Below are 17,088 nucleotides of genomic sequence, written 5' to 3'. Positions count from 1 at the left end.
TCAAAATAAGATTTATTTATTTTATTATTATACTTCAATATATACACATTCATAATTTACTATTAAAAAGTTTTTAAATGAAATAATTTATATTTTAAATATTTTATTCAATCGCACAATCATAATATCTTCTAAAATATCATCCTTGAGATTTCCACGTAAATTAGACAATATATATTTCAAAGATAAAAACCACGTTCTACTCTTACCTAAAATAGATAGATATTTATATAATACATAAATTATTGTGCTTGTGTCGCAGGTACATTCATGACGATTTTAGATAAGATATATATAATTCTAAATATACAGAAGAATTTTCTTCACAGAATTTTAAAATATTTATATCCTTATTTATTCTTTAAACTTCTGATAACTTTTCTATTAAAGATGCAATATGAATTTTTTAATCCTCCTATCTATCTGATGATAATTTGATTTTTTTTCTCTATCTAAAAGTAAAATTTTAAGATCATCAATGTTGCTATCATTATTATTATTACTACCAGTAGGTAATGTCGTAGCCTCCAATATAGTTTAGCGTATGACATATATCCTAAAGAGCCATTTGTTTTTGCTCAATACTCAATAAAACTTGATATCGAGGGTTTAAATATATAGAAGCGTATACAACACTATTTTGCAAATATTGTTGTTCTCGAATTTTTATGTTTTCTATTATTTCGTATGAAAAAGGAATCGACATCTAATCCATATGCCATAAAAATATTATTAACATAATTGTTCATTTATTTAATCTAATATGTATTTAAAGCATATTTATCAATCTAATTTGTTTACAAATTATTTTAGAGTATATTTATAATTTTATATAAAAATATAAAATTTTCTTATTAAAATATTAAAATTTCAATTTGAAATATAAAAAAAAAAGAATTTTTCTCATTATTAATTTGATTGGATCTAAATATATAAATAAATATAAAAATTTTACTTAAGCATGATTTGAGAAAATTACTAATTGCCAATTTATATTACATTATGTACAATTATTCAAACAAGATGGGTATCATAAATAAAATGTAATGAGCAAATATAAAAATGAAAGAAAGCACCTGTTGAAGAAGTTGGATATTTGTCCTTGAGAAATTATCAATATATTAAACGATATTTTGGACATTAAAATTTTAAACTATTCATAAACATTTAGCTAATTGACCTTGGCTTACGTAAAAAACAAGATGCTTAATTTAGAAAACACATAATACAATCATGTCCATGATTTTATAATTTACCAACCTAAAGAAAAAATATTTATAGATAAGTTTGAAAAAGAAAACATATACATGTGCTCTCACTGCATTGCTGATTATTTATTAAATTCCCAATATAAGGGGAGCATCTTACTTTAGTTTGATGAAGCATATGACATAATACAAAAATTAGTCGTTTCATAAAGAGATGATCATCAAAATATTTTAAGTGAAATCATAAATTTCAGAAGTAAAAGCGGAGTATTTAATAGCCAAAATATGTGGAAACCAGTAACTTTCATAAAAAACAATCAGATATCGGGTTCATGTTGTTGGAATGGGCTTTGTTCACATTGAATATTAAGAGAAGTGTCTAAGAAATTCGATTGAAGATCTCGACAACCAGAAAGTTGGCAGGAGTATATCATAACATAAGATTGATTAAAAAATGTTAAAGAAAATGATAAGATTGAATATAAATTAGAACAAGGCTCTGCCATAAAGAGCGAAACATTCATTATAGAATTTAGTAAATAATTTAATATACATACATTTTTTACTATTATATATATAGGATTAATATTGTCTTAAAAAACATTTATTTGAATTTGACCATATTTGACCGGTCAAATGCACAACCCTGATTATCAGTAATATAATATACTATATAAATTTAGAATATACATTACCTTTAAAAGAAAATAATAGATTATAAAAAAAAATTTTATATATCATTTTGTTTGATTAAAAATATATAGATCAAAAAAAAATGTTAATTTAATAGTGTTAAAAGTTTCGTATTGAGCTGAATTTAACAGCTAACTCAATATTTATACAGAAAAATATTACTCAAGTCTGAAAATTTTGGTCATAGATATCACAAAGGCTTGGTATTAGCGAAATTTCGAAGTTTAGTCAAAAAATTTTCTGACGAAAATATTGACCGTTTATAAAAACCGGCTCAAATCAAGCCATTTAACAACACTGTGCGCACTTTATATTATAAAAATTAAAATCAAAGAAGCAGTTAAGACGATACGCTTCTATTAAAAACTTTTTAGCAGGAGTGGAAGTTCGCTCTTTTTGAAATGGTAGAAGAGGGAACTTCTTTAAAATGATGGTTAACAAATATAACTATCTAATTTTTTTTTAAAGTGTTTAATATAAATAACTTTAAAAAAGGGTATTATTATTGCTCTATTTACTTAGATGATGTTTGGGAAAAATTATGATTTATGGAACCATTTTAAAATATAACCAAGGATGGGACTGAACTTAGGCTGATTAGCTTACTACGTTCACCCTGAATTCAAAGCTAGCGTGAATTCGCTGAGAGGAATATCAAAATATCCATATTCTATATATTTCGCCGCTAACTATGAATTCAGGTTCAGGGTTGGGAGTATCGGGAATACTTGTGGTAACGATTAGCTATCAAATAGGGAGAAGTGATCCAAGGAATTAGGTGATCAGAGAAATGTTTTCACACGTTATGGATATACATGTATAAGATGTAAATATGGAATGGTATGATTATGTGTCGTCCTTTTGTGGACTGTATATGTTTTGAATATAAATAAATGAATCCAATAGCATATTTTATACTTGTATTTAAAATGGCAAAGTTAAAATCTCAACTATTTAATATTAAAAAAAATATATTTTGTAAATGAAAAACAACCAAAATTATTATAAAAAACTGAAATGAAATATTCTTATTTATTCACCCTCTCAGCTACAATCTATTTTCTTTTCTACTAAAAAATTATTTTTAACACACCAAGAGGATCTCGTGGCTCCCAGTGAACTTAAAATCAAATCTATTTCAATCCCTCATGAACATAAGATTCTCTAAACAAGTCACCTTGCCTACAAAATTGGTGAGATAGGGATCCGTTTTCACTGCCGTCATTAAGGATTAGAGATCTGCAAATCCTTGCCAGTCTGAAAATACGGCCTGGGGACAGGGGAAAAAAATTAAAACCCACCAGACCAAATTTTTAAAAAAATATTCTAACCGTTAGAAGATTCTTGAATAAAAAAAATATTCAGGTCGGTTAATTTATATATCAAATATCATGCAGGGCCTTCTGATTTTTCGTAAAATTTTAATAAAGCCAAGCCTTAAAATTTTGGTATATTTTTAGAATTTTAAAGCGAATATTTGATTTTTATTAATACTAGTGAAAATGAATTACAACATGTTTGTTTCTTTGTATTTTAAGGGCTGTCTAACTAAAATGGTGAATCTATAAATAATAGAGTAAAATAGACTTTCTGTAAAACTTTAACGGGCCGGCCTGATATTTTGTTAAATATGCCGGGCAAATCTAGGACCAAAGAGGGTTGGGGTTTGTAGACCTCTATTATGGATGCAAACCTTCGTATGATCTGTAAACACCCATCCAACTTCTAAACTTAGCACCTGACTTGGACAACTAGTAAAAACAATCCTTTATTCTATATTCCGCTCACATATAAAAACAATGGAATACTCCTCTTATTGCTTGTTCCGTAAATTATTTTTCTTTAAACGATTTACTTTAGATTAACTTCAACTTAATTATCTTTAAAGCCAAGACAGATTACGAATGGCTTGAAACCATCCACTACCATTCTCGGATTGATTCTCTCAACATTATTTATTCCACTTGTGTGGTTAAACGATAGGCAGCCACCTTATTACAAATATTTTCAGGGTTTTCTTTACGTGATAGTTTCAAAAGATCAGACGATATTGATCCTAATATCATGGTCCAATGGCACCCTTCCCCCCCCCCTTATCAGCCAATCTGGGACTACACCAGTATAAAATAATCGACCAAGTCTAATAGTTCATATCAATAATCAAATCTTTAAGATAAATATTCAGCTAAAAGTAATTTATGTCCCCATCGCCACCAATACTTTAGAAATCATCAGCGATGACTTTTCGTTTATCAAATTGCTAAGGGAAATAACCATCAATACTGAAGATCATAACGAGATGTTCTACCTCCGCCAAAGGATCTCTTTGGAGATTTCGCTCCAATTTTCTCAACATCCATACACCCCTAGGATGATCCTTTTCCCCAATTTTTTAATATATCTATTTATCCCCTTCTCTAGTTCATTATCTTTAGCCATTCTTTCTGTATTTTTTTCCCCCACACTCTCATTTTTATAATATATAATAATTTTCAATATACAAAATATCTTACCTTTTTGAAAATAAAATATATTTAGTACCTTCTATACAATAAGCAAATGTAAATAAAAAAAAAATTTTATTTTATTAATTTTTGTTGTTTTAATTATTTATTTTATTAATTCTTTATCATAATATACAATTATTTATTTTTTTTTCTACCAGCTAAGCGTATTTGAACAAATATTACTAAAATTAAAATCATTAATAACTATTGAAAAATTAACCTAATGTTTTAGGATTTTTTTTAAAATATATAAAAAAATATATTTAATACGAGAAGTATGGGGTTAAAAGGGAATTTATTAATATTTTCATATCCTTTCATCGAAACAAAAATAATAATTTTTAGATAGGAACAAAAAGGCATGTAAAATCCGAGGAAAATATTACATTTATGAAATCCCACATGCAACAAATATATTTTAATGAAAATAAAATGTGAATATTTACGGTAATAATTATAATTATATTAATCACTTGCCTTTTCTAATTTTGGATTTATAATTTTTGGTCAGTGTTTACGACAACAGATAAAGTATAGATATAGTAAAATCATAATAACTAAAATATCACATTTTGAATAATACAACTCTTATTCAAAGTTCTTTTTTGACTTTGTTAACAGCCTGGAAGTATAGTAACTTTTGTTCGGGATCAGGTGTTATCTAATTTATTTTTTAAAAAATAATTTATTTTCATATTAATCCTTTTTTTTAAAAATTATTTTCGAGTAAGGTGGATTCATGATGGGATCCGATCTGTCACAATTTAACAGCTGATGGATTTTTTAAAAATTAAAATCAATAATCCTTAGATTATTATCATGAATAGAAATTAAAAATAAAATTAATAATAACATAGGAAAATTGATCTCATAAACAAGATTTTTAAAATCAATCAGCTAATCGTGACGGATCGGTTACCACAAAGAATCCAGTCTAAAATTAAGACAGAAACAATTAAAATTATTAATTATACACAACGTAGTACTGGCAGAATCGATGGAGCAATTTGTAAAAAAAAATTCTGAATCTATGCGAGCCAATTAAATTAAAAAAATATATATAATAAGTTGCGAACCAAAATTAGGGTTCAGAAGCTTAAAATTATTTTGTTAGAAGAAGAAGAACTGATTTTAAAGACAATCCATCGAATCCGGGGTAATATGAACCTATGTATTTTAGCCCCCTCGGATCCGATCTATTATCAAAATTTCCGCTAAATAGAGTTTAAAATTCCAAAACCTATGCAATTTTTTTAAAGATTCGTTTAGCAAATCTATCTATCTCGGTTATTATACATTGGTGAGGTCCCGTTTAGCATTTAAATTTAATGTCTGGTATTTATCTTTAAAATTGACAATATTTACAATCATTTTAAGATATTTTCGAGGTGAGACAAATTAACTATGAGACAAGTAGAGACAATTGAATATTTAGAAGATAATTTGGGTATTTATGAAATGGAGGTATCGATTAAAGTTAGAAGTCTGTAATAGGCAGGTTTTTAGCTAGCCCACTTTCCGGGCGTGCGTGAATGTTGAAAATATGTTTAACAGTGAGCAGGTGGAGGGCGGATATTAAAAATAATTGGCGGGTGATGGGCAGGTGAATTTTAAATATTTTCGAGAGAAATGAGCGGAAAAAACTTTTATTTAAATTAAAAAATTGTCTTTTTTTTTATTATTTCATAACATTAGATATTTTATAAGTTTGATTAAATTGCATTCAAATAAATAATTAGAGCCAAACCAGTTATTAAAATATCTTTTATATTGTACGGGTGGTCAGCAAAATTTTTAAATGAGCAGATGGGTGAATTTAAAAAACCATGGGGGTACATTTTTAACAATAAATCATTCCCAATTAGGTTTAAATATAAATCTCAAGATTAAGAACATTTATCTGCCCTTTCTAATTTATCGGCATCTAGATCTTTCTTTCAAATGTACTCTCTACAGTTGAGGTCCTCAACATGATGTTTATTCATATTAAAATTAAAAGATTAAATTGAGATTTAACATTTTTTGTATTGATTGATTTTTATAAAATTGTTATCATTATTTTATATGCCTTAAGTGATTTTTATAAAATTGTATTTTATTTACCTAAAGTATTATAAAATTAATATATATATAGATATATATAGACAATTCTGTTCAGATATTTGAAATAAAAGTATCAAAAATTAAGTATCTCCATGGCATAAGTAGAAGAAAAATCACCATATTTATCGAAAATTTTTAAACTCAATATAGATATAAATGACTTTTAATTAATTTCAAAAAATAAAGCTATAAAGTGCAAATTTATAAAACAAGAATTGAGCAATATAAGTGAACTAAAATTTGTGGATTCTTTAGTCGGTTCTTTGCTAAATATTTGGCAACACAGCACTAACTCTTACTAGATCTTTGATATACCACTTAAATTTAATATTGATTACGTATTTTATTTTTTAAAATAAAATAAATTCACTAGAAAACGATAAATGTACTGAAATATCATGTAAACATATTATAACCGATATATCTCCTGGTTTCCAATCAGCTGGACATACTTCCCCATATTTATCAGCATGTTGAATAGCTTGCAAAAGTCTCAACGTTTCTTCAACTGATCTACCAACTGGGAGATCATTTATCGATATTTGCCTCAATATACCCCGTGGATCAATTATGAACAAACCCCTAGGTTAAATAAAACTTCTAATAGAGTTCAAATTTAAATGAACATAAGCTAATGATTAGTGTTGTTGAAAAGCTCAATTTTAGCGGACTTAAAAAGAGCTAACTCAATTTATCCAGAAATATATTACACAAGCCTTAAGATTTTGCTATTAGATTAAAAATCGCCCAAATTGAGCTATTTAACAACACTACTAATGTATGATTATCAGAGGCCTGCTGACTAGGCTCTAAGCCCAGTCTGTATTTTAATTTTTTTAAATATAACTGGACTAGGATAAGCCTTAAATATTTTTTAAAATATACCCAGGCCTGGCAAAATTTGAAATATTTACCTAAATAAATTATAAATAATATACTATATTTTAAGAAAATATGGGCTAGACCTGAAAATTAATTTTATTAAAAAATTCGGGGCCAAGCTATATTGTACAAATGGTACCTCTGCAGGTATCTGATTAGCATACAATTGCAGAGTGCATAATTTTTTTTTTGTTAAATACCAGAGCTGGCTTAAAAAAAAATTTTAAAAAAATACCTGGGCCAGGCCACATATTTTAAATAGCCATTAATAGCTATAAAAATATTATATTTTTAAAAAATTAGAATGAGCCTGAAAATATAAAATCTGGGCTCTGGGCCAAAAAAATACACTGGGCCATGCTAATGGTACCTCAGCAGGTCTCTGATATAAATACAATATAAAATTTTTTTTAATAATAATCATCTTCTTCAGTAGATAGCCAGGAAGCCTTAAATAATTTATTGTGGTCTATGAGCTCAAAGCTAATTTTTTGTTTTACCAATTTCAAAATTGTTGTCTTAGGGAACTTTTGGAGATAAATTTAATTAGGGACTTAATCTCTTTTCCAAATTAATAGTTTGTTGAAAAAAATGGATATAAGTATATTGTTTTTAGCTAATTGGGAATATTGTAAAAATATCATTTCTCAGTAATTCCTAATGGAACACAATTACTATTGTGAAGAGGGGCAAAAATGCTTATACATGTAAAATTCCATAAAATTTGTTTGCCCATATCCCAGGTAGCTAAAGCATACAATTGTAATAAATTAATAAATGATTATTTATGTATATTGTATATTAAAAATAGAATCGAACATTCGAAAAATAATAAATAAAATTTGATATCAAAAATAAATTGAAATATAAATCAGTGGTCGTATAATTTATAATTAGTAGTTGGTATTACTACAAATGGCGACGATAAATGGAGAATATAATTCCTTAAATGGAGATAATAATTCCTTAAATGGAGAAAATAATTCCTTAAATGGAGATTCAAAAAAAATAGCGGATTTATCTACGATTAAATTTGATAAATTCGAGTTGGATACTTCTATTCACAGATATTTTTCTCAATGGGAAGCCAGTTTTCGGTTAAAAAACGTAAGCCCATCTGAATGTCAATATAAAGATATATTTTTAACATTTTTTGGCAATAAGAATATTGAGTTGGTGGACCGTTTTTGTTATCCTGATTCGATCGAAACTTTATCTTTTAAGGAAATTAAGTCAATATGTTTTAAACTATTTAAACCGACGTCAACAGCTTTTGCTTCTAGATTTGATTTCGTTAGATTACGGAGAACAACTGAAACCATAACTGAATTTGCAGATAAAATTAGAACAATTGGAAAGCGTTGTCATTATCTTAATGATATTGACGAGCGTTTACGTGATCAGTTTATGGTTGGCATGGAAATACCGGGATTGGAAAGAGATCTTAGAGCTCTATATCCCGACGGTCTTGATAGAGATAATAATGTACTGACTTTTCAATTTATTCTTGATCTGGCATTAGCTTCTGAGCGAGCAGATAAAGAAATGGCAAATAAAAATATGCCAGTTGTTAATAAGATAAATGTTAATAACAAAAGAAATGATAATGATAGTAATTATAAACATCCAATAAAAACGACGACTACAATTGATAAAGGCTATAATAAAGTCAAGTATAATAATACATTTGATAAAGAGAATAATAACTACAAATATAATAATGATAAAGATTATAATAAACTTAAATGTTATAAATGTGGTTTTATTCATAACCGAGAAGTGAGATGTCCAGCTACAAATGCGGCATGTAATAAATGTAAAAAAATTGGTCATTTTGCAGTTTGCTGTAAATCAAAGAATTTAAATTATATAAGAGTGTCATCAAGTGATTCTATTCATAATATTTGGAAGATTCAACAAAATCGAGAGAATCGAGCAAAACTAACTGCAGAGATAAATGGGTTAGATGTTGAATTTGAATTTGACACTGGTGCACAAGCGTCATTGATAGGAATTGATATATGGACAAGTATTGGGCGACCAAAAATTAGGCCAACCAGTCCATTGACTGCATATGGTGATCATCCGTTAGACGTCAAGGGCGAGACCCAAGTCAATGTTAGGATTGGATCACAGACAAGGACTCTACCAGTGGTAATAATGAATACAACTGGGGTGCCTCTTTTCGGATTACCATGGATTATAGCATTCAATTTAGAAATGCCTCGTCAGGTTATGATTAAACAAGTACGCAATTTGGTCAACAATATTGAAAAAGAAAAATGTTGCATAACACTAGATCCTAGAATTCGAGATTTGATTAATAAACACCAAGAAATTTCGGAAGAGAATCAAGATTCTAAACATGCTTTGGATATTCGAAGTATTAATTTAGATGATATGCAATTGTCAGAAAATATTCTACGAAAAGAGTCGAAGCAAGATTTAATATTAAAAAAAGTAGCAATACATATTCAGCAAAGTTGGCGAAACTTTGATCGTCATAAAGATAAAGAAATAGTTAATTTTTATAATCGACGGGAAGAGCTTTCTGTCAATCGTGATATTATAGAATGGAATGGGAGATTGGTTATTCCTAATAAATTAAGAAATGCAGTGTTAGGAATGATTCACCGGGGACATCCTGGGGAAAATGTAATGAAATCTATTTTTAGATTGTATTGCTGGTGGCCCAGATGTGATGTTGATATAGAAAATTTTATCAAAATATGTTCTGGATGCCAGAAAAATAGACCTAGTATTCAAGAAGTACCTCTATATTCTTGGACTGTTGGAAAGGAACCTTGGGAGCGAATCCATATTGATTTTGCTGGACCAGTAGATTCGCGATACTGGCTAATAGGTGTCGATTCCTATTCCAAATGGTTAGAAGTTGATCTAATGCAAAATACCTCTGCTGATGCTATGATAAAACGACTAAAAAAATGGTTTGCTAGGTTTGGAATACCCAAGTACATTGTGTCAGACAATGGACCACAATTCTTATCTGGGGAATTTCGTAGGTATTGTGATTTAAATAACATACGTCATATACGTTCAGCACCCTATCATCCAAAAACTAACGGATTAGCTGAACGTACAGTACGAACTTTGAAAGGTCGGTATTATGCAACGAGAGATTCAATTAGCGATCCCGAAGAAGCTATGACACAGGTTTTAACAACCTACCGATTGGGAGAGCATAGTTCCACAGGGAGATCTCCTGCTAAAATTATGTTTGGGAGGCAATTGAAAACAAGTCTGGATTGGATCCGACCAAATGCCGAACACGAAATAGTAAGAGCTAATGATAAACAAAGCCTTCATCATGATTTACATTCAAAGGAAAGAGAATTTGAAATCTCACAACCTATATGGTTAAATAATGAAAATACCAATGGTTGGAGAGAGGGAGTAATTAAAGAAAGAATAGGACTTTATTCTTATATTGTTGAATCTTCCGGGAAAACATTACGGAAGCATGCAGATCAGTTAAGAAATCGTTTAGTTATCCCAAATCATGAAAGTTCTTTGGAAGTTACAGAAATGGTTGTGCCAGTGAATGAAGCAAATACAAACACAAATACAAATACCACATTACGTTGCTCATCAAGAAACCGTAAACCTACAAAGAGGTTTATTGAAGAAATCTAACTTTAAATTGTTTGAAGGAAATGTAATAAATTAATAAATGATTATTTATGTATATTGTATATTAAAAATAGAATCGAACATTCGAAAAATAATAAATAAAATTTGATATAAAAAATAAATTGAAATATAAATCAGTGGTCGTATTGTTTATAATTAGTAGTTGGTATTACTACAACAATCAGGCCATGAATTATGATTGAAGTGTCTCAATGTCCTAGATAAGGGTACATTGGCTTTAATAATAAATTTTAGATGATTTTATTGATTTTTTCGTGTTGTATATAATTGTATCTATTGATAAGACTATGGAGTGGATGTCTAGCATCAGAATCACACAATAACACATATCTTTGACAGTTATACAGTAAAAATATCTAAGCCCAGCCTAATTGCCATAGCATATCTGAATTCCTTGTTGCCAAAAGGTATTTAACAAGCAAGCTTCGATAAGCTTCTAACTATTCAAAAACTGATTATCTATTACCAATTAACAAAGGTTAGTACCAGATGCCATTCAAAAAAGTAAATCAAAATTATAGGTATAAATAAGTTAAACAAAATTATATACAACATATTGCATTGATATAATTACATTTTGTAATATTATTTTATAACAATTTATCATTTCATATATTATTTCACCTATATGTATGTCCTAATTCTTTGGAATAAACTCCATATGATTTAGATATGTTGTGATTTAAGTCTGACATTAGTGGAATATTAATTTTTCCAAGACCACCATCCTTTCTAGGAGTTTTTACCCTAAATTTAATTTTTATAAAATTATTTATAGTGTCTGACCAAGCATAATGAGTATAAGCTGAATCAACTGAGCATGCAATAATTTTTGTTTGTAAATTTTCAAATTCCATAAATCTATCACTAAATGCAAGTATTTCAGTTGGGCATACAAAAGTGCTTGAATAAAGATCAATATTTTTTATAAAAATATCATATTATACAAGTCTAAAGGGTAAAAGAAAAGAACAAGATATTTTCCTGCATGATAAGAAGAATTAATTTGAATAAATTTATCTCCGAATATAGCAACTGTATGAAATTTTGGCGCTGGCTTACCAACTTAATATTAAATAATTTATAAAATATTATATCTAAATTTACTAAATGTTTGCAAATGTTGATGATGTTCAGAATGTATAGGACCTACTTGTATACCGCAATATAATAAAGTAAGGAAAAAATTTAGCATTTTTTTCAGGAACATTTTAAATCCGTGCCTGATTTATCATATGTTTTGATAACATGACAATTGTTAAATATAATAATTTTTATAAAATTATTAATCGAATATAAAGCAATTAGAATAAAATGTATATATGATAACATATTTAGAAAAAAGTAAATAAATAAAATTTTGTTAGTTAGTAATATTCTTAGTTGATTTTTGTTTAGTCCGAAGGGCCCTTGAAATTGTTGTTTTATGGCTTATATGACTAATTAATTTGATTAGGGTTATAGCACCTTTCCCAAATGAACAGTTAGTTGAAACCATGAATTTAAATATATTGTTGTAGGCTAGATATAAATATGTCTGGACTTTTTTTCGCTATACCTAAGGAGTCGTAATTATTGTTTGATAGACCAAAAATTTAAATAGTCCATAGAAGCAAGGGAAGCATTGCTTCCCTTAAGATTTTTTTTTACAAAATTCTTAAATAAACTTAATATAATCTCCATACTATAAAAAATTTTAACTGACTTCGTTAAAAAAAATTTTATATAATTTTTACTACATTAAAATATTTTCTATTACCTTTACTAATACTACGTTAAATAAATATACATGATGGTAGCAAATTTAAAATTGCTTATTATTTAAGATTAATATTTTAAAAAATCATGTTTCACGTACGATATTTTTTGGTGTAATTTTTTTATTAGTTTAAAAAATATATATACGAGGGAAACAAATTTAATATTGCTTATTTTTTTATAGGAGAAAATCATGCAGGGTTGGGCAGTATCACGGATATTTGTATCTAAGATAAGAATGCCACAAATCTATAAGTGGTTCTGCGAAACTCGTCATCATATTTTGTCAAGCATTTAAAAATATAATATATAATTATATAATAAATCATATTTATAATCATATTCATTATCATTTCATATTCCATATATCTGTTGCTAAATTTAGAAGTATTTTAAAATAAATTTTTATATTATTGATTGATAATGAAATTAAAATGATATATAAAAATCATCTATGAAAAGAATAAGAAAACTAATATTGATAAAAAAAGAGGTCGTTAATTTAAATATTAGGCCAAAATATATTCAAATATTTGGGGCACCATTTTTATATGTTTGATAGTACTTAGCAATATTTAAACCACCTTTCATATTTATTTTTTTAATTTTTACATATATGCTTAAATATAATTTTCTTTATAAAATTAATTAAAAGAAATATTTATTAAATATAACACAATATTACCCTCCTATGCCCCCGTTGAACGATTATTTAGCTTTGCTAATATGGTTAATTGACTAAACAAATCGTCAAAGATTGAATGATAAATTATTTGAAAAATTAATAATATTAAAAAATAATGCTGATTTATGATGCTTATGTATTAAAATTACTAATTATTAAAAAAAATATCGCATTATCATATAATAAATTTGCTATTTTCTACAATTTATTTTCAAATTTTTTATAAATTTATATTTATATAAGAAAATACTCTATACATTTGGATTTTGACTATTTAAAGTTAGTATCTTGTATCTTATATACTTTTCCTTAAAAAAAGATACAAGTATCTTTATCTTATATACTTTTTCTTAAAAAAAGATACAAATATTTTGTATCACATCTTATTGAAATTTTTCTAAAGTATCTAGTATCTTGTAACTTAAATACAAAATTTTTTAAAGTATCTGTATCCTAATACATTTTTCTGAAAATTTGCCCAACCCTGAAATCATGCTATGGTAATTGTGTAATTTTACGATTAAAATATAAGCGTTGGGGAAGCAAATAAAAAAATGCTTATTTTTTTAAATAAATTAAAGAGAAAATAAAAAAAATTTTCTTACTTTTTCTAAATAAAAAATTTTCCCATTTTTAAAATGCTTTATTATTTTAATTGTATTATTAAATTTATTGATATTATTATTTAGCTCAAGAAATTTTAATGCGATTAATTATTGGAAAAGGAAAACCAAAACCAATTTCAAAAAACTTTACAAAAAATCAAATCTTGCATTCGTAATTTTTCTATTGATAAATATGAAAAATATGAGTGGCTCACTGGATATGAATTTTCTAATTCTCTATATTGTTGGTCATCCTTATTATTTCCAAAGGAAAAATATGTTTTCGATATGATAAAGGATTTTCGGATATGAAAAATTTTTCAAAGGCAGTTAAACGTCATGAAGAATAAACCGCTCTTTACTGTCGATGATTCAATTAAAAACATTTAGTGAAAATATATTGAAAATATTGATCAACTCTATCTTGGAATTCAGGAGCTCTTATTCTTTGGTAATGATGAATCTTCTAATTCAATAAATAGAGGAAATTATATTGAATTAATTTATTTGCTGGCGGAAGAAAATTTACTATTGAAACATCATTTAGAAAATAGTGCAGTTTTTATTGGACTATCAAGCCATATTCAAAATGATTTTATTAGTTCTATTTCATGTGTCGTATACCAAAAAATATTAAATGAATTGGAAGAAACGGAATTTATAACAATAATATTGGATGAAACAACTGATATAAATAATAAATCTCAACTGGCTGTTGTTCTTAAATATGCTTTATATAATGGGACATTGTATGAAAGATTGATTTAATTCTTTTATGTTATTCGAGATGCTAATTCTTCAAAATTTGTCATTATATTTTTGAATGATAAAAAAATTATGAAAAAATTAATAGGTCAAAGTTACGATGGCGCAGCAATTATGTCAGGCGATTCACATGGACTGCAAGATAAAATAAAAGACGTCAATCCTTTAGCACTTTATATTCATTGCGTTGACCATAGGTTAAATCTTATATTATAAAATCTTGTAGCAAAATTAAAGAATGTAAGGTTATTTTGCAACTTTATCTGGTTTAACCAGTTTTTTTAGTACATCATCTAAGCGGACAGCGGAATTTAATAAATATGTCGAAAAAGATTACCATGAGTAGCCCCAACAAGATGGGAATACAATGGTCAGCTAGTTCAAACAGTTTTCAATTATTTAAAGGATCTAGTCGTTTTTTTTTGAAAGTATGAATGATGGAAAATCTGATATTGTTTGGGATAATGATGTTTTAATAACCCTCGTAGCTATTTAAATATATTAAATGACGCAAATTTTCTGATTTTGTTATTTTTCCAATAAATATTTTTAGATCTGATTTATTATTTGATATACTTCAAACTAAATTAACGATATAAGGGTCTTAAAAGTATTAAAGATTTCCGAAATTCTATTAACAAACATAGAAAACTTTGATGTTTTTGGGATAAATTTTTTTTCTCTTTAGCTTTCACCTTTTCTGGTGGTAAGCTCCTTCAACATCTTTCTCCTCTCTATGTTATTCATACAATCTCTTTTATCTAATTTATACTTCTTTATATTGGCTCTAATTTTATGGCTCCATTGAAGTTTTGCCCTTCCTCTTTTACGTTTGTCCATCACTTCCAAACTCTCAACCTTATTTCCTATGTAGTTCATAGGCTTTCTCATTGTGTGCCCATACCACCTAAGTCTACCATTAACTTAGTCTTAATGGGCACTACCTTTAAACTACTTAGTATTCTTGTACTGCGCACTTTATCCTTTATTGTTGCCCTAGCAATCATACTCAGCATTCTCATCTCCGTAGTTTATAGACTTCTTTCGTCTGATTCTTTGGTTGGCCATGTTTCCGAACTATATAGAATAGTTGGTTGTACTATGGAACTGTAAATTTTCCCTATAATTTGTGTGGGATTCTTTTGTTCAGGATAGCTCAATACAAAATATTTAATAAAAATATAATAATTAAAATAACAGATAATATAATCAATTAAATTGTTTTTCAGTTAGATACACTAAAAAATATCAAATTCGTCGAATTGTTGGATATTAGTAAATACCAAATAATCAAAATTTCCCAAAATATTTATTAGTTAATTTAAATGGCACTTATTCTCAATTTTTTGACCTACACAAGCTGGAAACTGAATTAAAAGTAGTATTTCGGGACGAAGAATTTAGAAAGAAAAAGAATGTTAATGAAATACTTGAATTTTTATATGTACTGATTTGATGAAAAGTTTTAAAGAGTTTTTTAAAATATGCTAATTCATACTAACTTTGGCTTCAACAATAGAAATTGCAGAACGGTTTTTCATATTTAAAAAGGATCAAATCTTATTGCAGAAGCTGGATGAGTCAAAATCGATTATCGAATCTATCTTTGATTTTGGTTGGGAAAAAATTGTTAAAAAATTTAAAATCCAGCAATAACTTTTATAATTTAGTACTTGAACATTTTTATGAAAAACAAAGACGAATTCCACTTATTTATAAATCTTAATGTTTTATGGTTTGACTTATAAATAAAAAGAAGAATATTTTTTTTGATTGCTCCCCTAGTAGTAAACTTAACGCTTAGTAACTGGTATACCTTTGAAGTCACAATATATGTGTTTCCCTATATCCCAATGGATTAATCGAAATATGAAGGAGCTGGTATCGGAACGGACGCACTTTGAACATATATATCATTTTTAATGAGATTGACTTTTGACGGAACGAATGTAAAAAACGGATTCGTCTTTAAATCTCTGGTTTCAAACTTATAGAGGCCATTTTGACAGCATTTTAGCTTATTTGCCTCTTTGATATTTTTAAGAGTATATAGAGCGCACCCGAACCTATAAAAGCATGGTAATAATTTATTCCAAACAAGCATAAGAAATTTGTTTATAAAAAGTTAATAGACATATAGTTGATATTCCTCTATTATATAGAATTAGTTACAAAATACTAGATAAAATTCCACTTTTACAGACATATTT

The 17,088-nt window shown here is 27.3% G+C and overlaps 1 protein-coding gene across 1 annotated transcript; it reads right to left on the bottom strand.

The window, feature by feature from the left end:
• Nucleotides 1-4,738: 4,738 nt before the first annotated feature.
• On the bottom strand, nucleotides 4,739-12,314 carry LOC135929381 (peroxiredoxin-2-like). Its single transcript, XM_065465927.1, has 6 exons — nucleotides 12,173-12,314; nucleotides 12,013-12,130; nucleotides 11,852-11,968; nucleotides 11,690-11,812; nucleotides 6,928-7,093; nucleotides 4,739-5,069 (listed from the first exon to the last, which is right to left on the bottom strand). Exons 1-6 carry the CDS (start codon nucleotides 12,273-12,275, stop codon nucleotides 5,001-5,003), a joined length of 696 nt encoding a protein of 231 aa, XP_065321999.1. The 5' UTR covers nucleotides 12,276-12,314; the 3' UTR covers nucleotides 4,739-5,000.
• Between the last annotated feature and the right edge of the window lie 4,774 nt (nucleotides 12,315-17,088).

The sequence above is a fragment of the Gordionus sp. m RMFG-2023 genome, chromosome 5 (assembly GCF_954871325.1).
Source record: "Gordionus sp. m RMFG-2023 chromosome 5, tfGorSpeb1-WG-v2, whole genome shotgun sequence".
NCBI classification, from domain to species: domain Eukaryota; kingdom Metazoa; phylum Nematomorpha; class Gordioida; order Chordodea; family Parachordodidae; genus Gordionus; species Gordionus sp. m RMFG-2023.
This window is presented reverse-complemented; position numbering and strand designations above follow the sequence as displayed.